This window comes from Oncorhynchus kisutch, linkage group LG4, assembly GCF_002021735.2.
Source record: "Oncorhynchus kisutch isolate 150728-3 linkage group LG4, Okis_V2, whole genome shotgun sequence".
NCBI lineage: Eukaryota > Metazoa > Chordata > Actinopteri > Salmoniformes > Salmonidae > Oncorhynchus > Oncorhynchus kisutch.
The window spans coordinates 16,709,844-16,736,210 of record NC_034177.2 but is presented as its reverse complement, the minus strand read 5'-3'; the positions used below and the strand labels follow the sequence as shown (position 1 = coordinate 16,736,210).

General features: G+C 40.8%; 1 protein-coding gene across 2 annotated transcripts in view; it reads right to left on the bottom strand.

The window, feature by feature from the left end:
- Positions 1-178: 178 nt before the first annotated feature.
- crtc1b (CREB regulated transcription coactivator 1b) overlaps positions 179-26,367 on the bottom strand; it is a 36,241-nt gene continuing 10,052 nt past the window's right edge. Inside the window, exons 6-14 of one of the 2 annotated variants that reach the window (XM_020480330.2) lie at positions 24,205-24,281; positions 24,072-24,112; positions 23,560-23,783; positions 21,391-21,527; positions 17,604-17,822; positions 7,390-7,476; positions 5,644-5,730; positions 5,337-5,511; positions 179-5,048 (exon numbers count right to left, since the gene is read on the bottom strand). In XM_020480330.2, coding sequence (XP_020335919.1) covers positions 4,837-5,048; positions 5,337-5,511; positions 5,644-5,730; positions 7,390-7,476; positions 17,604-17,822; positions 21,391-21,527; positions 23,560-23,783; positions 24,072-24,112; positions 24,205-24,281 — 1,259 coding nt within the window. In that variant the 3' untranslated portion in view covers positions 179-4,836. The remainder of the gene's footprint in view (positions 5,049-5,336; positions 5,512-5,643; positions 5,731-7,389; positions 7,477-17,603; positions 17,823-21,390; positions 21,528-23,559; positions 23,784-24,071; positions 24,113-24,204; positions 24,282-26,367) is intronic. The other variant, XM_020480331.2, reaches the window with a different exon arrangement.

Below are 26,367 nucleotides of genomic sequence, written 5' to 3'. Positions count from 1 at the left end.
CTGAAACTGTGACGCCTTGAGCAACTGCTTTGAATGCTGATAAAAAGTTAGGGAGTGAAATCACGAACATGCACAGGTATTCCATAAAATAAAACACATACAGAAATACAGATTACAAAATAGAAATAACAGAATAAGGACAATATATATATATAGTTCAAATGTCACACATTTAGTAAACCTTGGTGAAAATGAGTTTTATTTGATATTGAGACTATGTACAGAAAAAAGATTCCACCCACATTCAAGTTTCATCTTACAAATGGGCCACATACGTAGTTTCACATAGCAACAAAGAAATACATCTCAGAATATGATTTACAGGACAATGGTTAAATATGTGATACCCATTTAAAGCTGACCAAGAAGAGATTTTCTTTACATTACTAACTGGAAATGCTTTCCAAAAGTGTCATTTTAGGTTTTCCAACATCAACTGTCCTAGAGGAAATTATATGGATTCATACTAATGCATTTAAAGTATGGGTAACAAAACAGAATTCTTCATTCACTTGAGATTAAGTTCCTTTGCAATTGCTCAATGTTTACCTTAGTTGAGGGAATTTGTGGTGACAGGTCCTCAGGCAGTGACAATATACTTAGTGAGAATCAAGATAACATTCTCACTTCAGTCAGTTGATTTCAATAACTACTGTCAACATAGGAGTCCACATCACATTATTAGATTTCCACTTCCCATGCATATGCAGAGCAGTATGGTATATTGATCGACAATACATTGAGTGCTATTTCTTTTTTTTTTTACATGATGGGAAAACAAGCTGCATTGGAATAAGCCCTTTCTGGTTTTGCATCCCAAAATAAGGAATTTGCTTCCAAGTCACATTTAAAATGACCGGCTTTACAAAAAGAAAAGAATATACGCTTTCTTCAAATTTGGGGTAAAACAGTCAGCATTGACAGAACAGCCACTGTTCACAAGGCAGGTGACCATAACTAAAGTGAGAAAGCAACAGATACAATACAAACATGTTTGTTAAACCTTACATAGAGTATGTCTTACTGTATGCAGTCACAGTAACTGATATGTGTTTAGAATTGATTTCAAAACATGCCTCAATTTATGTTAGCTAGCTAGCCATAGTTCATACGCATACTGCTGAAGTCAACATGATAGTGCTGAATCATTTTCAATAAACCCGTATCAGCAATAGGGACTACTTATAACATCCGTCATGTCATGCAACTGACAGTAAGCTCTCTTGACAGTCAAGTTTTACTGCAAATAGAGTACAGTCAAATATATAGGCACTTTACAATTGAGTGCAATGGAGCAGAATGTTCTCTTTTCAAAATGGTTTGAATGGCTATTTTTTACCCTGTAGGCACCTGCAACTTACCACAGGTGAAAAATTACACAGTAAAAGAGAAATCACTTGCCTCCAACCAAATTCATTTGAATTTTGAATAATTCAGTCCACCAATTTTTTTACTTAAGTTAAAAAATCTCAATTTCATTTTCTCTCTTGGTCATGTGCAGAATAATGTAAATCAAACAAATACACTTAAACCAACAGTTTTTCCAATTTCAACTTATTTTTTAAAGATCGTAAACAGTGACAAGTTTGACCGCTACTGTAAGCGGCATATTTAAGTAGCTATTGAAACTGTTTTTGTTTTCACTCGCCAGGCCAGTAAAGTGACAGTTCACTCCAAAATCTAAATTTGTCAGAAGATGTTATATTGTGGTCTAATGTCAAGGGGAGTCCATGGCCCAAGCCTAATGTTCTGTAGCTCCAGCTATTCAGTGTGTGCCTCAGTCTTAAAGGAATGGAAAAGATGCACAACATCTGATTCCATCATTTTCCCCTTTCAGTTCACACTTGTAGCTCAGTAATTTGGGTGGTCATTTGAAGACAAAAAGTTGCATCAAACTAATTACAACATGCATGCTATAAATCACATCAACTATTTGGCTTTTATCCACATCCATCATTTTGATTTGATTATTTGAGGAGAACGCAATGTGAATTTCCAAGGTCAAGATATGAGTTATCCTGCAATTAAGCCGGTTTCTGATTAGGCTAGAAAACTTTTTCTGCATCAGGAAATTCAAAGTTGATTAAGAATTTGAAAGAAGTTGGCTTCTTAACTCATCAACCCTCTTTTTGAAACGGTTTCATCTCAACATTAGACAACTTTGAGCTGAAATCTTCAATCTTTGGAGTGAAATACCACTTTAAAAAACGTCTGTTATGAAGATGGGATTCATAATAGGTTCGCCTTACAGGAACAACTATTTAAAACCCACAGTGAAGTGCTACAGTGAAGAACTAGGTTCAAAAGCAATTAACAGCCAATTCAATTGAACAACAAATGGATAGTAGTAAGAGATATTCAAGAAAAATGCTTTTGGCTTATGTCATTTGTTGAAACAGAAATTCCAAGACCTTAAACAAATACATTCTTATTTCAGCAATGCGCTAGCATTATGCATAAATGGAAGCAACACAGTCATCTGAAAAGTAACCATTTACATGAATCATTAAGAACTGACACATGCATAATTTTTGATGTGGTGTTTTCTGTTTTTACTACATTGTAGAGCACATTTTAAATCAAAACTTTATAGAAAACGAGCATTTCGCTACACCCGCAATAACATCTGCTAAATATGTGTGACCAAACACTTGATTTGAAGGCCTTTTTCTGAGGGTCACTTCCATTTTTGTCATGCGGTCATTTTGTACAGGATATCAGAATGCACATTTTGGAAAATGTTCAGACAAACAAAAATAACTTGCAGCGAATTAATCTGGATGGCACTGTAAGAAAGTAGCACACTGGAGTATTGCAGTTTGGCTCAAACAGTTTTTTGTATAACGGTGTATTTCTACATATTTTTGTGATGCAATGGTATGATTTCTCATTTCCGATTTGCGTAAGAATCAAATATTCTTTCTCAAATATATATTTGTACTTATCATTAACTCATAGTTGGGGAACTATGCCTCTTCCCACATTGCGATTTAGTTAAAAAGTAACATTAACATTCTGTACACACACACACTACAGTAGAAACATGATCAAACATAGCTACAGTATAAAAATGTCAAATGTTAAGAGAAACAAAAATGTAATATTGTGTTCTTTATAAATGGTTGACACTTGACACTAAATGGTTGACACATTCTCAGCCCATATAAGGAAACATCCAATTTAGCCAAGTTGCTCTTCACTTACATCTCACTATATTCGTTTTCAAAACGGAAATGTCAGAATATGAAACCGAGGGGAAGATAGAGTAAAATAAAAAGTTAAACTATTTCAGCTCTACAAGTTAGCGTATAGACGAAAGCTCTGCCCATTTGAACCTCTTTTGCAAAGTTCTACATGTGTTTTGGGACTCATTTAGCTATGAGCATAAAATGGAATGGTTCAAATAGTTTTCTACCAGCCCTTAATCTGGAGGGAAGAACCAAATATGAATTCTAAGTAACATTGTTTTTTATCATAACAATTGTCTACCAAAATAATTTTATTTGCATTTGTAAGTTTCCCTTTAAGGATAAGAAAGCCTCCCCATATTTGCACTCTCCATCACAAATTTGAAATCAACATTTCCTTTTTTTACAAAACACCCATAACTCATTTAGAAAGTTTACCAGTACAAAATACAGTACAGTGATTTGTCAAACTTTACACTACATAACCACAAATATTGTCACTTGACTAGGATTTAAAATTCCTCTCAAATACAAGAAAATGTTAGAAGTTAAGAAAATACACTGTCACATTAGTTACACTTAAAAACAGTACAATACTCAATATGTAAGGCAAAATCAGGTGATCTCACAGTGACAAGTTCAACAGGTTTCTGAGGAGTTTGTATCCTTCAGATTTTCAGGAGGCATTCAATCTGGATATACATGCAAAGGAGAATTATGGCCAATCTAGTTTGGGTATTTGCATTTTCCATGTTTACATTGTCACATTTGCTTAAGCTTATAAGCATCTGTTGAATATGTTTTTCATTAGTTAAGATACATTTAAAAACAGTATTGGCACAAGATGAAACCCAACAATTGCGGGCCCATGTAAGTGATGAAAACACAATTGCAGATCCTATCCTATATTTTAAGAGGCCTTATGATTATATCTAGTGAGATGTCGTTGCAACTGGCAACCGTAAGAGCAAACATGGGGAGGATTTGTACTCCTTAAGTTTAACAGAGCAGCTTAATACATAAATATTTAACTTAAATTAATAGATCCATAATCAGTGTAGTTTGCACAATACAGTTAGAGCAGAGACATTGGCTTCAAACTCAAACACATTTTGAAATGCAACAAAAAACATTCAACTGAAGTAATAAATATTTGAATAAATAAAAATCCATCATATGCATAACGCAAACATTAACATTTGGTTGTCAATAAAAATAAAGCTTTGAGTGTGAAGTATAAAGCTTATATGGTTGGTAAGGAATGATAATAGGTATGGTGCAGCTCACCTTCCTAGTGGCTTTTCACTTTTTAAATGCATGTAGATTTGTAGAAAAATAAAAACAAAATAAAAAGGAGATATACAATCTTTTATCAAGTGTGACACTGTGGGATATATGGTAAGAAATTAGAGATAGTTAACGCAGCAAGCTAGCAAAGCACTGACCAACCAACAATCTCATTGGAAATAACAATTCCATTCCTGACCTTAACAAGCCATTGCATGTCCTTCTCCACAATGGGTTTTGGTGGCTCATCATTTCAAAGGACTTGAGGGTGAGTGCGATGTTGAATAGCTGAATGGCCATGCCTGGTTTCCCTTTCTTCCTAGGGTTCTTTTTTGTCGTTGGCCACTGACAGCATTCTGTATTACAGCCTATCCATCCTGAACGTGTCCTCAGTGGCAGTGTCGGCCAGAACCATGTCGGGGTCATTGAGCATGTGCAGTCCATCCAAGGTGAGGGGGTCGATCTTCAGCTCGTCCAATGGGAACGGAGAGTCCGCGTCGAAGCTGACATCTCCCACGCCGGCCAGTGAGTTGGTTAAATCCTTAGAGAGGCTGGGTGGAGACTCGCCTGTCACTAAAACGCAACAATTAGGTTAACATTTGACATTCGTTAAATCAAAGCAGCTGCGAGTTACTTAAAGTAATACTGTTAATTAACAGTCTTCACCCCAAATAATCTGTAACAAGATAAACTAAATACAATTAATCTTACAAAACACGTTTTACTCATACTGGCCAAACTTCATAAAACAATTGACTAATCAAGCCAGGATGAACAAATAACTTGAATAGGTGTGTACAGTGCCCGACTAAGTTGAATTACATGACAGGCTCTCTAATCGACTCAGCTGCTGCTCGGTACCTGTGAGGATGATGTTTGGGATGTTGCCATGGCTACCGTAGCCCAACAGCTGGGACTGGTGTAGACTGCTCCCTGTGAGGCCCATCATAGCTGCTTGTGTGTAGTTGAGGGTGGAGCACTGGCTGTACAGGCTATTGGAGCTGATCGGGTTCTCAATCATATTGAACTGTTCGAGCTAAGCAAGTGAAAAAAACAAACATGTAATAGGTCAAGTTAGGGAATAGAACACAGATCAGGCACAAGTTGTAATATGTGGGGATGTAGTGGCTGTGAAATTCATGGCCTAGTTTGGTGTGGGTTAAGTCACCTGATGGGAGAGAGCGTTGGTCTGCCTTGATGCTAGCTGCTGGTCGTAGAAAGAATCCCCAAATATACTGCCCACCACTGGAATGTGCTGAAAGAGACATTGGACATCTGATTAAAGTAAAACAACAAAAAAGGTTATGAAAACTAAGACTTCCAGTCAATGGGTAAAGCCTTTTCTTGGGTATCTGAGGGATATATAAGGGAACATTACAGTCATGAGACATCACAAAAGGCATGAGGCAATTCACAAGCCATTCAATTACTGTTAGGTAAATGGCTGTTCATGATGGTACAAACACCAACATCTCATAACACTTCATAATGCCTATTCAGGCCCAAAATTACCAGACCACAGCATGATTAATAAGAGCCACATCCACATAAATGTTTCATCAGTAAGATGTGAACCCTAACATTATAAAAATATGGCGCAACAGGGCTTCATTTAGAATATAGAAATGTCACAATCACCGTCTTGTCATTTTTAGAGGTATGATATTGTAAGCTAGCAAAACAATGCTGTAGCACTAACTAACGACAGCAAATAAATGCAAATGACTTTGGCTAGCTACAGTAGCTAACTTGGCTTCCTGTGGGGTGAGGTTATTTGGCTTCTGTAGTTTCTCTACTCGCAACCCCACTGCTGTTTCATGCCTTCAAAACTGACTAGGTCCAGTAATATTTACCATGACACATTGTGATGTATCCACTTTCTAAGGATGTATTGATTGTCAAAGTTCGCCAATATAAAACAAACTTTGGCATTCAGTAACACAATAGAAGATTAAAAAAACAGCACAATAAGTTGGAAGATTACATTTTTACAGCTAGTTACACTACATGGAATCAGACACTTTCAGAGGAACAGAACTAGAAAGAGGTCAAACTTATTCCCCAAACCTCTGGCACTTTTTTGTAAAATATGCTGGAAACAAGGCCACGTAAAACAGGAAACAACCAAAGCTGCTATCAACGTGTTGGACTAACTAAAAATAATCATAATTAAGGTTCTATGTAGGTGCTGCAAATACACAGGACATGCACTGAGTGTACAAAACATGAAGGACACCTGCTCTTTCCATGAATTAGACTGACCAGGTGCATTCAGGTGAAAGCCACAATCCCTTATTGGTGTCACTTGTTAAATCCAATTCATAACAATGTAGAAGGATTTTTAAGCCTTGAGAATATTGAGACACGGATAGTGTATCTGTGCCATTCAAAAAGGGAGAATGGGCAAGACAAAATATTTAAGTGCCTTTGAACAGGGTAAGGTGCCAGGCGCACCAGTTTGTGTCAAGACCTGCAACATTGCTGGATTTTTCGCACTCAACAGTTTCCCATGTGTATCAAGAATGGTCCACCACCCAAAGGACATCCAGCCAACTTGACAACCGTGGGAAGCATAGGAGTCAACATGGGCCCGCATCCCAGTGGAATGCTTGACACCTTGTAGAGGTGGGTGGTGCAACTCAGTATTAGGAAGGTGTTCTTAATGTTTTGCACACTCCGTGTATATTGGGTTCAAGCAAAAACACAAAAAGCTGCTATGCGACAACACTCAAAGACCTGAGCCAATATGATAAGCAGACAGCGAGCAGTGGTCTGGAGGAGAGGAGATGGGGGTGTGATTGCTGACACCATGGAGGGGAGCGAGAGGCTGGGATGAGCAGCAGCTAGACCAATTACAGCCAATTTTTGGCAAAAAACCCTCCCCAACAAAGCATCTTGGTGGTTTCGCCCTTACTTGAGGCGAGCCGCCAGGGGAGAAGCCTTGATTGGAGACTGGGGAGGTTGGAGACTGATTGGCCGGAGAGCCAGTCTGATTGCGGTACTGTTGGAGGGAAGAGTGTTAACCGGTGCAGAGTACCATAATCCTAGACACAGAGCACTCAGAAAGGGCCCAAGAGTCTAAGGTGGGCTCTTACACCATCTAAATCACAGACCAGTTCACTCCCCAAAAAAACAGCCACTGCTGAAGGGGACCAATGAACCAAACTTTGTAGGAGCTAGAATTTCACTGGGTATTAACAGTCAAGGTATTGACAAGCAGGAAACTCAATCCAACAGAAGAGACTGTACAGCTCTTAAAGTGCAACTGACACCATTTTAGCTACTTTGCAGATACTGTATGGAAAAAAACAATTATCAGCCCAAAATATCAAATTCACCAACTTCATAAAAGGTTTTAAAAATAGGCTCTATTTGAGTCAAAACTCCATTGCTTAGTCTGACATTGTTGGCAGAATAGATTAATGCCCCAATACATTGCTTGGTAGTCCACTAAATATTGCTGTTCGGTTGTAAATCACAGCTGGCAAGCTACATTATTTGCTGCTTGCCATTCAATTGGCACCCACTCATAATTTTGGACGAAAATACAAAAAGTCTGGGAATCTCAAACCCATCAAACTCGACAAGGCAATGATCATGTCATAACGTGGCTTAATAGGCTAGCTTAACTAATATGTATTTATATAGCAAGCTAAAAAAAAAAATCAAAGCCTTGTAGCTAGCTAGCTGCTGGGAGAATAATGTTATAGTCTGGATGAGTAGGCTGACAGCCTACACACAATAATTTAATTATCGTTTTCAATAGTACAAAATTCTACTCAAGGCTGCAGTGAAAATATAATTTGAATAACAGCGCAAAAGCCCTGTGATTTTAATGTTTCATTCCATTTGGATGAGTTGTGGGTTTACTCAACAGTTTAACAAGGTCTAAAAAGGCACAGCAGCAGGCCAATCTGGCTGTATCTTTACTTCTGATATGGAGATGTCCTGTTGCAGATCCTCACTCTCCCAAGACGTACTATAATAATGTGGCCCCACATGCTCCTGGCTGGCCCAGTTATTCAGGAAAGCTTAAGGAGTGCACTCCAATCTGAGCCGCTATTCCTCATGCACCTAGAACCTAACACTTCAATATATCCAAAATATTTACCATTTCACTTTTTAAAACGTATTTATATGTGGCATAAACACAACCAATCACAATGTTCATCTGATTAGGCTACTTCAAAAGTTACCTGTATACATGCGCACGTCTGTCCAAAATATAATTCCAAGACATGAGAAAGCATGCAGTTTATTAGGCTACAGATGAAATATGATGAACTTCACTGGGTGGTGAAAGTGCAAGGTGATGAGCTTGATGCTCCTTTCAATAAATACTGAGGGTCTTATGTGACAATGATGCTTGGCTGCTGTTAGACAAATTATCTAGCAGGCTTTAACTGCACTGTATCTGCGAGCTGTTGGCTGGAGCACACGTGCAAATACCAGAATGGGCACATTCACTATACCTACACAACATTTTGTGGTAAAACCATCAGTTCGTCTAGAGTTGAAAATGAGATGGAAACCCATTTAACTTGTATTCTTATTCAGTACATGGGAATCTAACCGCAAATGTTGTGCACTATGTATTTAATAATTTAAAAAATGTAACTAGGCAAGTCAGTTGAGAACAAATTTGTATTTACAATGACGGCCTACCAGGGAACAGTTAATGGCTAACTGCTTTGTTCAGGGGCAGATTTTTACCTTGTCAGCTCAGGGATTCAATCATACAACCTTCCGGTTACTGGTCCAATGCTCTAACCACTAGGCAACCTGCCGCCCCAACATAATGGTTCACCAGCAGCACCAAACATCAACAGAATACTTGAAGCTACAGCCCAGCCAAAACAAGGTTGTAAGAACTCCCTCACACTCATTTGGAGGTCAAGCATCTGTTTCTGTAGCTACAGTATGTAATTGTATATGTACTTATGTAAAATAAAAAATAAAAAAAAGGGACTAGAATGGAAATAAGTCCAACTATTGTGCAATCCCAGTGATAAAAAAAATACATGTAATGGGTCTTTTTTTTAACTGTCAAATAAAAAGCGATCAAACTGTCAAGCGGACATTTCACGAACAGAAAGAAACATCTGTTACATAAGACCAAAAAGTAGAATGACATTCGAAGATTTTATTTATTTTTCATATGCGTAGAATACAACAGGTGAAATGCTTACTTAAAAAGCCCTTACCCAACAATTCTTTAAGAAGTTATAAAAAAAAATTACTTAAGAAAAATGGGTTAAGTAAAAAATGTAAATTAAAAGTAAACAATAATTAAAGAGCAGCAGTAAAAAAACAGTAGCGAGGCTAAAGTCGGAAGATTACATACACTTTGGTTGGAGTCATTAAAACTAGTTTTTCAACCACTCCACAAATGTCTTGTTAACAAACTATAGTTTTGTTAAGTCAGTTAGGACATCTACTTTGTGCATGACAAGTAATTTTCCAACAATTGTTTACAGAGATTGTTTCACTGTATCACAATTCCAGTGGGTCAGAAGTTGACTGTGCCTTTAAACAGCTTGGAAAATTCCCAAAAATTATGTTATGGCTTTAGAAGCTTCTGATAGGCTAATTGACATCATTTGAGTCAATTGGAGGTGTACCTGTGGATGTATTTCAAGGCCTACCTTCAAACTCCGTGCCTCTCTGCTTGAGGTCACAGGAAAATCTGCCAAAATCTGCCACCTCAGAAAAAAAATACAAATAATAATCTGTAGACCTCCACAAGTCTGGTTCATCCTTGGGAAAAATTTCCAAACACCTGAAGGTACCACGTTCATCTGTACAAACAATAGTACGCAAGTGTAAACACCATGTAAACACCACGAAGCCGTCATACCGCTCAGGAAGGAGACGCGCTCTGTCTCCTAGAGTTGAACGTACCTTAGTGCGAAAAGTGCAAATCAATCTCAGAACAGCAGCAAAGGAACTTGTGAAGATGCTGGAGAGAAACAGATCCAAAAGTATCTATATCCACAGTAAAGTCCTAGATCAACATAACCTGAAAGGTCGCTCAGCAAGGAAGAAGCCACTGCTCCAAAACCGCCATTACAAAGCCAGACTACGGTTTGCAACTGCACATGGGGACAAAGATCATACTTTTTGGAGAAATGTCCTCTGGTGTGATGAAACAAAAATAGATTTGTTTGGCCATAATGACCATCGTTATGGTTGGAGGAAAAAGGGGGAGGCTAGAAAGCCGAAGAACACCATCCCAACCGTGAAGCACAGGGGTGCTAGTATCATGTTGTAGGGGTGCTTTGCTGCAAGAGGGACTGGTGGACTTCACAAAATAGACGGCATCATGAGGATGGAAAATTATGTGGATATATTGAAGCAAAATCTCAAGACATCAATCAGGAAGTTAAAGCTTGGTCGCAAATGAGTCTTCCAAATGGACAATGACCCCAAGCATACTTCCAAAGTTTTGTCAAAATGGCTTAGGACAACAAAGTCAAGGTATTGGAGTGGCCATCACAAAGCCCTGACCTCAATCCTATAGAAAATGTGTGGGCAGAACTGAAAAAGTGTGTGCGAGCAAGGAGGCCTACAAACCTGATTCAGTTACACCAGGTCTGTCATGAGGAATGGGCCAAAATTCACCCAACATATTGTGGGAAGCGACCCAAAACATTTGACCCAAGTTAAACAATTTGAAAAGGCAACGCTACCAAATACTAATTGAGTGTACGTAAACTACTGGGACCTTCTCCACCTCTACTGGGTCCTTCTCCACCTCTACTGGGTTCTTCTCCACCTCTACTGTGTTGACTGGGACCTTCTCCACCTCTTCTGTGTTGACTGGGTCCTTCTTGAAACTTAAGAATCCTCTTGGACCTAGACTTGGCGCTCCGGTACTGCTTGCCATGCGGTAGCAGAGAGAACAGTCTACGACAAGGGTGGCTGGAGTCTGACAATTTAGGACCTTCCTCTGACACCACCTGGTATAGAGGTCCTGGATGGCAGGAAGCTTGGCCCCAGTGATGTACTGGGCCGTGCACAGTACCCTCTGTAATTGGAGGCCGAGCAGTTGCCATAACAGGCAGTGATGCAACCACGACTGTCTTCATGTATTTGGACCATGATAATTTGTTGGTGATGTGGACACCAAGGAACTTCAACCTCTCAACCTGCTTCACTACAGCCCCGTCGATGAGAATGGGGGCGTGCTCGGTCCTCTTTTTCCTGTAGTCCACAATTATTTCCTTTGTCTATATCACGTTGAGGGAGATGTTCTTGTCCTGGCACCAAAACGGCCAGGTGTCTGACCTCCTCCCTATAGGCTGTCCCGTCGTTGTCGGTGATCAGGCCTACCACTTTTGTGTCATCAGAAAACTTGGTGTTGGAGTCGTGCCTGGCCGTGCAGTCATGAGTGAACAGGGAGTACAAGAGCATACATCCCTGAGGGGCTCCCGTGTTGAGGATCAGCGTGGCAGACATGTTGTTACTAGAGGTTGACCGATTAATCAGGCATGGCTGATTACAAGTTTTCATAACAATCGGTAATCTGCCTTTTTGGGCGCCGATTATGGCCAATTACATTCAAATCCACGAGGAAACTGCGTGGCAGGCTGACCACCTGTTACATGAGTGCAGCGTCAAAAGGACCTTGTGGGTGCAAGGAGCAACGGTAAGTTGATAGCTAGCATTAAACTTATCGTATAAAAAAAACTCACATAATAACTAGTTAACTACACATGGTTGATATTACTAGGTTAACTTTGACTTTCTTCTCCAACACTGTTTTTACATTATTTAAACCAAATTGAACATGTTTCATTATTTATTTGAGACTAAATAGATGTATTTATCATATTAAGTTAAAATAACAAGGTTCATTCAGTATGGTTGTAATTGTCATTATTGCAATAAATATATATACATATATATAAATGAATAAATCGTTTTTTAATAATAAAAAAAAATCAATTAAAATCGGTATCTGCTTTTTTGGTCCTCCAATAAAATCGGTATCGGCGTTGAAAAATAATAATCATAAAATCGGTCAACCTCTAGTTGTAACCTACTCTTACCACCTGGGGGCGGCCCATCAGGAAGTTCAGGATCCAGTTGCAGAGGGAGGTGTTTAGTCCCAGGGTCCTTAGATCAGTGATGAGCTTTGAGGGCACTATGGTGTTGAACGCTGAGCTGTAGTCAATGAATAGCATTCTCACATAGGTGTTCCTTTTGCCCAGGTGGGAAAGGGCAGTGTTGAGTGCAAGAGAGATTCCGTCATCTGTGGATCTGTTGGTGCGGTATGCAAATTGGAGTGGGTCTAGGGTTTCTGGGATAATGGTGTTGATGTGAGCCATGACAAGCCTTTCAAAGCACTTCATGGCTACAGACGTGAGTGCTACAGGTCGGTAGTCATTTAAACAGGTTACCTTTGTGTCCTTAAGCTTAAGGACTATGCTGGTCTGCTTAAAACATGTTGGTATTACAGACTCGTCAGGGAGAGGTTGAAAATGTCAGTGTAGACACATTTATTTTACCAGGTAAGTTGACTGAGAACACGTTCTCATTTACAGCAACGACCTGGGGAATAGTTACAGGGGAGAAGGATGAATGAGCCAATTTTAAACTGGGGATTATTTGGTGACCGTTAATGGCTTGAGGGCCAGATTGGGAATTTAGCCAGGACACCAGGGTTAACACCCCTACTCTTACGATAAGTGCCATGGGATCTTTAATGACCTCAGAGAGTCAGGACACCCGTTTAACATCCCATCTGAAGGACTGCACCCTACACAGGGCATTGTCCCCAATCACTGCCCTGGGGCATTGGGATATTTTTTAGACCAGAGGAAAGTGTGCCTCCTACTGGCCCTCCAACACCACTTCCAGCAGTCCCAGGGTTGGTCCTGGGACTGACCAGGACCAACCCTGCTTAGCTTCAGAAGCAAGCCAGCAGTGGTATGAAGGGTGGTATGCTGCTGGCCGAGTTGGTCAGTGCCCGCTTGGAGTACACGTCCCAGCAATCCGTCTAGCCCTGCGGCCTTGTGAATGCTGACCTGTTTAAAGGTCTTACGCACATTGGCTACGGAGAGCGTGATCACACAGTCGTACGGAACAGCTGATGCTCTCATGCATGTGTCAAGCCTTCAATACTAGGTAGGACTTAAGTTACTGTAGGGAGGGACGTATTTTCTGTTTGTCGAGATTGAGTCTATATATTCTGGTGTTGAAAACACCAACCATGATATTTAAGTGCCCAAAGTCCGTATGCTTTGTTTGATTGGTTGTGTGGTGCATTGGCACAGAAACATGTTGCTGGAAAAGTTGTTGCATGTATAAACTCAGCAAAAAAAGAAACGTCCTCTCACTGTCCACTGCATTTATTTTTCAGCAAACTTAACATGTGTAAATATTTTTAGAAACATAACAAGACTCAACAAAAGACAAACTGAACAAGTTCCACAGACATGGAAAGTGTCGTCAAAATCAAAACTTAACGTCAATGCAGCTGGTGGCCCCACCAGACTCTCAGTACTACAGTGCATCTCCTCCTCATGGACTGCACCAGATGTGCCAATTATTGCTGTGAGATGGTACCGCACTCTTCCACCAAGGCACCTGCAAGTTCCCGGACATTTCTGGGGGGAATGGCCCTAGCCCTCTCCTGCCGATCCAATAGGTCCCAGGCGTGCTCAATGGGATTGAGATCCGGGCTCTTCGACTGCAGAACACTGACATTCCTGTCTTGCAGGAAATCACGCACAGAACGAGCAGTATGGCTGGTGGCATTATGCTGGAGAATGAGGATGAGCCTGCAGGAAGGGTACCACATGATGGAGGATGTCTTCCCTGTAACACACAGCGTTGAGATTGCCTGCAATGACAAGCTCAGTCCGATGGCGCTGTGACACACCGACCATGACGGACCCTCCACCTCCAAATTGATCCCACTCCAGAGTACAGGCATCGGTGTAACGCTCATTCCTTCAACGATAAACGTGAATCCGACCATCACCCCTGGTGAGACATAACAGCGACTTGTCAGTGAAGAGCACTTTGTGCCAGTCCTGTCTGGTCCAGCGACAGTGGGTTTGTACCCATAGGTGACGTTGTTCCCGGTGATGTCTGATGATGACCTGCCTTACAACAGGCCTACAAGCCCCCAGTCCAGCCTCTCTCAGCCTATTGTGGACAGTCTGAGCACTGATGGAGGGATTGTGCGTTCCTGGTGTAACTCGGGCAGTTGTTATTGCCATCCTGTACCTGTCCCGCAGGTGTGATGTTCGGATGTACCGATCCTGTGCAGGTGTTGTTACATGTGGTCTGCCACTGCCAGGACGATCAGCTGTCCGTCCTGTCTCCCTGTCTTAGGCGTCTCACAGTACGGACATTGCAAATGTATTGCCCTGGCCACATCTGCAGTCCTCATGCCACTTTGCAGCATGCCTAAGGCACATTCATGCAGATGAGCAGGGACCCTGGGCATCATTCTTTTGCTGGTTTCCAGAGACAGTAGAAAGGCCTCTTTAGTGTCCTAAGTTTTCATAACTGTGACTTAAATTGCCTACTGTCTGTAAGCTGTTAGTGTCTTAACGACGTTTACACAGGTACATGTTCATTAATTGTTTATGGTTCATTGAACAAGCATGGGAAACAGTGTTGAAATCTTTTTACAATGAAGATCTGTGCAATTTACATTTTTACAAATTATCTTTGAAAGACAGGGTCATTTCAAATCTTCATGGCCTATGTCCTGCGTGGCATCAACTGTGCCACAAGAGCATGTTGGTTGAATTGGCAAAGACGATATCCACAGGGTCGCCACAGTTAGTTATTTGTGGTCATAAATATTATTTTGGAGTTAATCTATATGAGGGGGTAGGGTGTGTAATTTATTTTACAGTACAAGGGGAGTGTGATGTGAGAAATATTTTTTCCCTTTCGGAGTGCATTTTTTTATGACACCTTGAGTTGGACCAAACTGTCCCTAACATGTGTTGAAGTGGTTGTTGTTGTAGCTGTTGGTGATGTGTGTACAGTAGGCAACTGAGGGAGAGATGTAAAGTTCCCAGAAAGTAAGACGAGTCCCGTGGTATTTACAGGAAACCATTCAGGTGTATTGTGGCTTTTGCGACGGCTTTCTCATTTTTCTAGCATTCAAAGTGAATTGCAGAGACTAGTATGGCAATGGCCTATTTGCATATAGGGCTACTGTAGATATGATTGGTCATGGCGCACACCGGTTTGTGTAGACTGGACAAGATTGACAAGCTTTTATTTACTGCAATGTATTAATTGTCCAAACGCATGACTGCTTTCCTACTCTTATTACTAGAAGTATTTTTTGAATGTATGAAAACACCTTGAAGTATAAAAAAAAGGTAATAAAATAAAATAAATATTTGGGATTACTGCTATTAGCCCATGCAAACGCACTGAATAACAGATTCACTACATGGAGGGGTCGATTAAGGAAGACATCCTCTTCTGCAAACCAGAATAACAGGAGAGGATATTTTTAGAGTACTGGACCACTTTGTGACATGAAATGGACTTGTGGTCAAGATGTGTTTGTATCTGGACTGATGGCACTAAAGCCATGACAGGGAGACACAGTGGAGTGGTAACGCGCGTGCAAGTAGTTGCTCCCGACACCACTTGTGTACACTGCAGCTTCCACCGAGGCTCTTGCTGCCAAGGGAATGCCTGACAGCTTGAATGATGTTTTGGACACAACAGTGAAAAAGCAAGGCCCCTGAACTCATGTATTTTCTGCATTATGCAATGATATGGGCAGTGACCATGTAACGCTTTTACAACATGCAGAAGTGCGCTGCTTATCAGGGGGCAAAGTATTAACATGTTTTTTTATTGATAAACAAGCTTAAAGCTATTTACTGACCATAATTTTCACTTATCTGACCACTTGCATGATGACGAGTTTCTCACACGACTGGCCTATCTGGGTGATGTTTTTTCTCGCCCGAATGATCAGAATCTAGGATTACAGGGACTCTCCGCAACTATATTCAATGTGCAGGACAAAACTGAGGCTATGATTAAGAAGTTGGAGCTCTTCTCTGTCTGGATTAACAAGGACAACACACAGTTCTTTCCATCATTGTTTGATTTGTGGGAAAATGAACAAGCTTACAGACAATGTCAAATGTGATATAGCGAAGCACCTGAGTGAGTTGGGTAAGCATTTACTGAATTCGTTATCCCTTTCATGCCCTGCCTCCAGTCCAAGTCAACAAGAGAGCCTCATCGAAATTGCATTCTGTGAAAATGTCATTTAAAATCAGAAGCCACTGCCAGATTTCTGGATTGGGCTGAGCTCAGAGCATCCTGCCTTGGCAAATCGTGCTGTTAAGACACTGATGCCCTTTGCAACCACGTACCTATGTGAGAGTGGATTCTCGGCCCTTACCAGCATGAAAACTAAATACAGGCACAGACTGTGTGGAAAATTATTTAGGACGGAGACTCTCTCCAATACAACCCAACATTGCAGAGTTATGTGCATCCTTTCAAGCACACCCTTCTCATTAACCTGTGGTGAGTTATTCACAATTCTTGTTGAACAAATAAGTTTTTATGTGAGAGACATTAAATAAAGAGCAAATATAATAATTATTTATTTGTGCCCTGGTCCTATAAGAGCTCTTTGTCACTTCCCACAAGCCAGGTTGTGACAAAAACTCACTCATTCTTTTTTAAATAAATGTATTGTATAGTGTGCGTGTTGCAGGCTTACAATGATGGCAAAAAAACAACATTTGAGAGTGTGCGGACCCTGGTGCTAGAGGGAGTACGCAGCTGTAGGTTGAATGTTTGAACAGGTACAGGACTATAAAAAAGTTTGGGATCCACTGATCTAGACAATTGTTCTGACTGAAACAGCGGTCTCAAAAATCATGAGAATTAGTACTGGTAATGTCACCTCCCATACTCTTGTGGAAAAGGCTAATCTACTTACACTTAGCAATAATCCCACCTCCAATGTCACAAACAAAAGCGTTTCACCGTGTAGAGCACCATACAAAAAGTCCATGGTAAGTCTCATCAAAACAAGGACTACAACACTGGCTTTTTCTTGGATCTTGTCAGCTCAGTTTTCCACCGTGTCATTGGTCTACAGAGCGTGCGACTCACCGAGTTGATGTTGACAGTCGTCGCGATCTGGCTGACTGGGGAGGACTGGGTGGCTGTGGAGGCAGTGGTGGTGGCCAAGGTAATTAGCCTGATGCCCTGGGGCAGGGCTTGCTGCTGCAGGTCATTGAGCACTTGGGCCTGGGACTGCGCTGTCAGCTGGCTAAAGAAGGCGTACTGGGATAGCTGCTGCTCCAGAGTCAAGGCGTCCATCGCCATTGCCTGTTAACGATACAGGAAGAGAAAAAAGCTTGAACTTAACCTGAAAATGAGGAATTCAACACTTATAACAGGGTTACAGTAGCTAGCAAAATAACAGAACGTTTGGTAACTTTAAAACTGTAAATAATTTAAGAAAGCTTGCTAACTAACTTGGGTAACTGAGGTGAAACAATTACATTATATCCAGTTAGTTACCTACCGCACTGCTCTTTGCTGGCAAACGTAACACTGCCAAAACTGATGTTGGCTCAAATAATACTTAAAATGCCTAAATGTTAGCATCATCTTCCCAAGTGTACTATAAAAAATAAAGTGGAAAAATATACATTACCTTTATCTAGAATATAGCACCAAGATGAAGACTGATAAAAATTAATGAATCACCTTTTACTGCGCATCCATTTCAATATATTACAAGAGTAGCTAAATATCTCGTTTTCACCCAGCGACGCAAAGGCTTTAATACGCTGTAGAAAGATTCTCAGTTCATGGACTAAACAAACATTAGATACTGGTGCCATGGGCAGAGAAAGGTTATCGTTTCATATTTTAAAGCGTTGCACACTGAACATTGTTTGGGATGTTATGCCTTCCTCGAGCAATTGAAAGCTCCAAATTACTCTGGAGTAGAGGTCGACCGACTAATCGGAATGGCCGATTAATTAGGGCCTATTTCAAGTTTTCATAACAATTGGAAATCAGTATTTTTGGACACAGATTTTTTTTTACACCTTTATTTAATCTTTATTTAACTAGGCAAGTCAGTTAAAACCACATTCTTATTTTCAATGACGGCCTAGGAACGGTGGATTAACTGCCTCGTTCAGGGGCAGAATGACATATTTTCACCTTGTCAGCACGGGGGATCCAATCTTGCAGCCTTACAGTTAACTAGTCCAACGCTATAACCACCTGCCTCTCATTGCACTCCACAAGGAGACTGCCTGTTACGCGAATGCAGTAAGCCAAGGTAAGTTGCTAGCTAGCATTAAACTTGTCTTATAAAAAACAATCAATCATAATCACTCATTAATGACACATGGTTGATGATATTACTAGTTTATCTAGCGTGTCCTGCGTTGCATATAATCTGACTGAGCAGTGGTAGGCAGCAGCAGGATCGTAAGCATTCATTCAAACAGCACTTTAGTGCGTTTTGCCAGCAGCTCTTGTGCGTCAAGCATTGCGCCGTTTATGACTTGAAGCCTATCAACTCCCGAGATGAGGCTAGTGTAACCGGTGTGAAATGGCTAGCTAGTTAGCAGGGTGCGCGCTAATAGCGTTTCAAACGTCACTCGCTCTGAGACTTGGAGTGGTTGTTCCCCTTGCCCTGCATGGGTAACACTGCTTCAAGGGTGGCTGTTGTCGTTGTGTTCCTGGTTCGAGCCCAGGGAGGAGCGAGGAGAGGGACGGAAGCTATACTGTTACACTGGCAATACTAAAGTGCCTATAAGAACATCCAATAGTCAAAGGTATATGAAATACAATTGGTAGAGAGAGAAATAGTCCTATAAATACTATAACTACAACCTAAAACCTCTTACCTTGGAATATTGAAGTCTCATGTTAAAAGGAACCATCAGCTTTCATATGTTCTCATGTTCTGAGCAAGGAACTGAAACGTTAACTTTTTTACATGGCACATTTTGCACTTTTACTTTCTTCTCCAACACTTTGTTTTTGCATTATTTAAACCAAATTGAACATGTTTCATTATTTATTTGAGGCTAAATTGATTTTATTGATGTATTATATTAACTTAAAATAAGTGTTCATTCAGTATTGTTGTAATTGTCATAATTACAACTACATTTAAAAAATTAAAAAATAATCGGCATCTGCTTTTTTTTGTCCTCTAATAACCGGTATCGGCGTTGAAAAATCATAATCGGTCGACCTCTACTCTTGGCTAGCTGAGTCATTCCAGGAAACAAGGCCAAACTACACCTGGTAGGCATCATTTGCTCATCTCACATAGGGATTTAGCCATGTATATAGGGCAGCAGGTAGAATAGCAGTTAGAGCGTTGGTTCAGTAACCAAAAGGTTGCTAGTTAGAATCCCCGAGCCAACAAGGTGAAAGGCAGACCTTGGACATGACCCAACTCTCTGAAGGGTGTCTTAGGGAAAGTTGAGATGTGCAAAACAATTTTCAATTCACACATGCGTATTGAAATAGGGCAAATATAATCACCCACCAAATCATTATTATATACACTGAACAAAAATATGAACGCAACATGTAAAGTGTTGGTACCATGTTTCATGAGCTGAAATTAAAGTTCAAAAATCTTATTTCACTGAAATGTTCACATCCCTGTTAGTGAGCATTTCTTCTTTGCCAAGATAATCCCTCCACCTGAGAGGTGTGGCATATCAAGAAGATGAATAAAAAGCATGATCCTGACACAGGTGCACCTTCTGCTGGGGAAAATGAAAGGCCACTAAAATGTGACACACAACACAAAACCACAGATGTCTCAAGTTGAGGGAGAGTACAATTGGCATGCTGACTGCAGGAATGTCCACCAGAGCGGTTGCCAGAGAATTTAAATGTTAATTTCTCTACCATAAGCTGCCTCCAAATTCATTTTAGAGAATTTGGCAGTACGTCTAACCAGCCTTACAAATCGCAGTCCACATGTCCTGTATGGCGTTGTGTGGGCGAGTGATTTGCTGATGGCAACATAGTGAACAGAGTGCCCCATGGAAGCAGTGGGTTTATGGTATGGGCAGGCAAACGCTATGGACAACAAACACAATTGCATTTCATCAATGGCAATTTGAATGCACAGAGAAACCATGATGAGATCCTGAGGCCCATTGTCGTGCCATTCATCCGCTGCCATCAACTCATGTTTCAGCATGATAATGCACATCCCCATGTCGCAAGGATCTGTACACAATTCCTGGAGGCAGAAAATGTCCCAGTTCTTCCATGACTTGCATATTCACCAGACGACATGTAACCCATTGACTACGTTTGGGAGGCAGTGTGTTGCAGTCCCCATCAACTTCACACAGCCATTGAATAGGAGTGGGACTATATTCCACAGGCCATAATCAACTACCTGATCAATTCTATGTGAAGGAGATGTGTCGCGCTGCATGATGCAAGTGGTGGACACAGGTACTTTTCTGATCTATGATGGTCAAAAGGTATGTTTGACCAACAGATGCATATCTGTATTCCCAGTCATGTGAAATTCATAGATTAGGGCTTAAATTATTTAAATGTAATGTTAATTTTTAGTTCAGTATAAATTGAAAACACTACTACCAGTTCTCCTTTTGAAGTTTGTGTCGAGATAAAAATACATTTGTCTGCATAGCCGTTTAGCAAACTCCAGCACCTTTCTCTCTAAGAATTTACCTTGTTGATTAAGCAATCTAATTAATCAAAATGTTACATCATGCCTTTGGCCCTTTAAAAACATCAGGGTAAAATCCCATTTTAGTTAACAGATTTACTGAAAGTGATATCTCTATGTTAAAAATGACTTGTTTACAACCTCTGTTAAAGTTCAATAATATCACTGCTGAATGCGACCGTAGAAAAAGCCTATCACCTGGATGTTGAGAGGGGTCGATAGGGTGGGGGAGAGCTGCTGCGGTGACTGCTGTGGGTTGGCGTTTAGGGTTAGGGGGACCAGGGTGGACTGTCTGCGCTGGGCCGTCACGGTAGGCTGAGCGGTGGTTGGGATCCCTGCCAAGACAACAGGACAGGCATCAGTGGCTCTTCTCTGAAATACAGCAAAACTCATTCTGGGCATTGCTGTGCAATGTAACATTGCCAGGGGGTTTTCACAACTACATTGTACTGATTTTCTAGTGATGTGTGCTGTATGCGTTTATATGCATGCATCCACTCATATGCCAATCCCTAAGTAAGTACCAATCACTAAGTAATAAAGGACCTATCCATCGACCTATCTAGCTTTCAGTAGCTTGACAAATGGCGTTTCTAGCGAAACTTGACACAATCATTCTGTGAAATGTTTGCAGTAGTGAAAAGGTTCACCTACTACCTCAGAATCTAGTCTGCATTTTAACTAAAGATGCTCAAGGAGCCATAAATAAATAAGTGGAGCCATCCATATTCCTGCCAGCTATCTGTGCATGTTATTTCAACAGCATCTTTTTCCAGATACAGGGGGGTGGGAGCCAAGACGTATAGCCAAGACGTTCAAGGAGCTCCAGTGTCTGTAGGCAGTTTGATGCAATATTTTGCAGGGTAATGGGAAACACCTTACAAAGACAATATAGTTGTGTCACATGATTACCATTCTAATATCTGCATGGTGTACGTTAACAGGTTATTCTGCATGTAGACTATTGCCAAAGTCAGATTTTTGGATGTTATGTCCAAAAAAATTGGTTTCCTTGCTCAAATGGTAGAAATGGTGCTGCATGGAGTTCAGGAAGGTTTCGTACATAAACCACCAGTAAAACAGTGGATCACAAATCATAAAATTGATACAGAACTTGCTTGTTAATTAAAAACACGTAGAGATTATCCTTGGTTACATTATCAGAATTTCAAATAAATAAATAATATTTATATATACACTACCATTCATGTTTGGGGTCACTTAGAAATGTCCTTGTTTTTTGAAAGAAGAGCACATGTTTTGTCCATTAAAATGATATCAAATTGATCAGAAATACAGTGTACACATTGTTAATGTTGTAATGAAACGGTTGTAGCTGGAAACGGTTGATTTAATGGAATATTTGTGGGTTCGATTAAAGGCTCAAAATGGCCAGAAACAAAGAACTTTCTTCAGAAACTCAGCAGTCTATTCTAGTTCAGAGAAATGAAGGCTATTCCATGCGAGAAATTGCCAAGAAACTGAAGATCTCGTACAACACTCTGTACTACTCCCTTCACAGAAGAGTGCAAACTGGCACTCACCAGAATAGAAAGTGTGGGAGGCACCGGTGCACAACTGTGCAAGAGGACAAGTACATTAGCGTGTCTAGTTTGAAAAAGACACCTCAAGTTCTCAACTGGCAGCTTCATTAAATAGTACCCGCAAAACACCAGTCTCAATGTCAACAGTGAAGAGGCGACTCCGGGATGCTGGCCTTCTAGGCAGAGTTGCAAAGAAAAATTGCAAAAAAAAGCCATATATCTCAGACTGGCAAATAAAAAGGAAAGATTAAGATGGGCAAAAGAACACAGACACTGGACAGAGGAACTCTGCCTAGAAGGCCAGCATCCTGGAGTCGCCTCTTCACAGTTGACGTTGAGACTGGTATTTTACAGTACTATTTAATGAAGCTGATGCTCCAGATACTCAAATATTCTAAAGAAAGCCAGTTTTATTGCTTCTTTAAATCAGCACAAGTTTTCAGCTGTGCTAACAATTGCAAAATTATTCTAATGATCAATTAGCCATAAAAATAAAATAAAACTTGGATTAGCTAACACAACGTGCCATTGGAACACAGGAGTGATGGTTGCTGATAATGGGCCTCTGTACACCTATGTAGATAATCCATAAAAATCATCAATTTCCACCTACAATAGTCATTTACAACATTAACAATGTATCTCTGATCAATTTGATGTTATTTTAAAAATGATAAATATTTGTTTTGCTTTTCTTTCAAAAACAAGGACATTTCTAAGTGACCCCAAACTTTTGAATGCATATAGTAGTATATATAGTATATTTTATATATATATTACACACACAAAATGTGCCACATTAATTTTGCCATCGATGGCTTACCGTGGCTGGCAGCACTGATGCCTAGGAGGGTGAGGTTGGTTGTCAGGTTGCCCGTGCTGTTGGAGGTGCTAAGGGAAGGAAACACCAAAGTTTCGCCCAGGTCCAGCGGAGTGGGCAGTGGTGGGGGGAACTGGATGTTGGTCAGATCGGGCAGGGAGCCTCCTGTGTTGAGCGTGGCCGGGATCAATGACGTGTTCACTTCCTGATCAGGAGATGGAAATATACTAGAGGGGAGAAAGAACAGGGATACACATGACCTAAAACAGCACATGGCAAAGGTAATCCATTCTGAATGATTTTTGCTTGTTTTAATGAATTATGACATTTTTCTATGCCTTGTGTGGAAATGTCAGTTCTGGTGTCATAGGTCCTCTCTGACAGACACTTTCTCTTCACTGAGTAATCTTTGAACATAATTAAGCATGGCCTGGATAGTGATCTTTCTCACAGCACCTTTCTACAGTGTACCATATTTAGATTTATGAATGATAGGATGTGCAGTAAGTACTCACTTGATCCCGGGGACTTCACAAGACTTGGGTCTTGAGTCATTCTAAAAGGCAAAGCACACAGCATTAAAAACAAAAAAACAAAATTGTGAGCAAGCACAGATATAACAACTAGGCTTCATGTTCGCTCCACTACCTTTTTGTTACCCCACTGTGTATCCTTGTCTGCATGTGATTCAGACTCCTCAGTCCCAGGAACTGTAAGCAGCAGCACTGAATGGTGAGAAAAATACAAATAAAAGAAAAATCAGGTAATGACCAACAATTGAAGGCATTAATTTAAAATCAACCCACATTGAAATATTTTCAAAGTAGTACTTTTCCTGTAGTGAAATGAAGCTGCTTAATGGTTTTTAGACACTTAAAACATCAGGCACAGCTCAATGGCAGGTAGCTAGATGCTTCCCGTTTTCAGAACACCACACAAATGTGTGTCACCACAATATTATTGATCCGTTTTCCATGCATTCTTGAGTAAAATCAATTACAAGTCAAAATACTACACCAACATTTCCCTCATCAGAAAGCAGTGGTTGGTTGTACACAAGGTGATAGTGACACAGAGAGAGTATTTGCTCCAACATGGACAAAACCTGTTAACTTCCATCCCAGGTTCCACTAGCTAAGAATTTCTAGCCAGGGTCCGAAATCTATGCCATGCGATATTTGAAGACATGTTACCAGCTGGCGGGCTAGATGGGCACATTTTCTAATAGCCCGGTCTAAAAAGTCAGGGCCTCCCGAGTGGCGCAGCCGTCTAAGGCAGTTGGGCACAGCATGTCATTACAGGGAGTCCCATAGGGTGGTTTACAATTATTATTATTTTTTACCTTTATTTAACTAGGCAAGTCATTTAAGAATTTTTTTAAAATTTTCAATGACAGCCTAGGAACAGTGGGTTAACTGCCCGTTCATGGGCAGAACGACAGATTTGTACCTTGTCAGATCGGGGGTTTGAAGTTGCAACCCTCCGGTTACTAGTCCAACGCTCTAACCACTAGGCTACCCTGCCGCCCCAGCGCTGTCCGGGTTAGGGCATTACTTGGCTCATCGTGCTCTAGTGACTCCTTGTGGTGGGCCTGGTGCCTGCAAGCTGACTCTGGTCGTCAGTTGAACGGTGTTTCCTCCGACACATTGGTGCAGCTGGCTTCCGGGTTAAGCGTGCGGGTGTTAAGAAGCGTGGTTTGGCAGGTCATGTTTCAGAGGACGCATGACTCGACCTTCGCCTCTCCCGAGCCAGTTGGGGAGGATACTTTATATACATTTTTTAAATATCCATAATAACTAGGATTAATTTCCATCCCTGAGTGGAACCCAACCCACTCATGTAATACATGATCGAGAAGACTGTGGCTTACCCTTTCATGAGGACATGTGGATTCTAGGGATGCACGATACAGTTGAAGTCAGAAGTTTACATACACCGTAGCCAAATAAATGTAAAGCGTTTCACAATTCCTGACATTTAATCCAAGTAAAAAATATCCTATTTTAGGTCAGTTAGGATCACCACTATTTTAAGAAGGGGAATGTCAGAATAATAGAGAGAATTATTAATTACAGATTTTATTTCTTTCATCACATTCCCAGTGGGTCAGAAGTTTACATACTAATTGAGTGTATTTAGTAGCACTGCCTTTAAATTGTTTAACTTGGGTCAAACGTTTTGGGTAGCTTCCCACAATAAGTTGAGTGAATTTTGGCCCATTCCTCCTGACAGAGCTGGGGTAACCGAGTCAGGTTTGTAGGCCTCCTTGCTCGCACATGCCTTTTCAGTTCTGCCCACACATTTTCTATAGGATTGAAGTCCGGACTTTGTGATGGCCACTCCAATTCCTTAAGTCATTTTGCCACAACTTTGGAAGTATGCTTGGGGTCATTGTCCATTTGGAAGACCCATTTGCAACCAAGCTTTGACTGATGCCTTGAGATGTTGCTTCAATATATCCACATAATTTCCATCCTCATGATGCCATCCATTTTGTGAAGTGCACCAGTCCCTCCTGCAGCAAAGCATCCCCACAACATGATGCTGCCACCCCCGTGCTTCACGGTTGGGATGGTGTTCTTCAGCTTGCAAGCATCCCCCTTTTTCCTCCAAACATAATGGTCATTATAGCCAAACAGTTCCATTTTTCTTTCATCAGACCAGAGGACATTGCTCCAAAAAGTACCATCTTTGTCTCCATGTGCAAACCATAGTCAGGCTTTTTTTATGCCGGTTTTAGAGCAGTGGCTTCTTCCTTGCTGAGCGGCCTTTTCGGTTATGTCGATATAGGACTCGCTTTACTGTGGATAT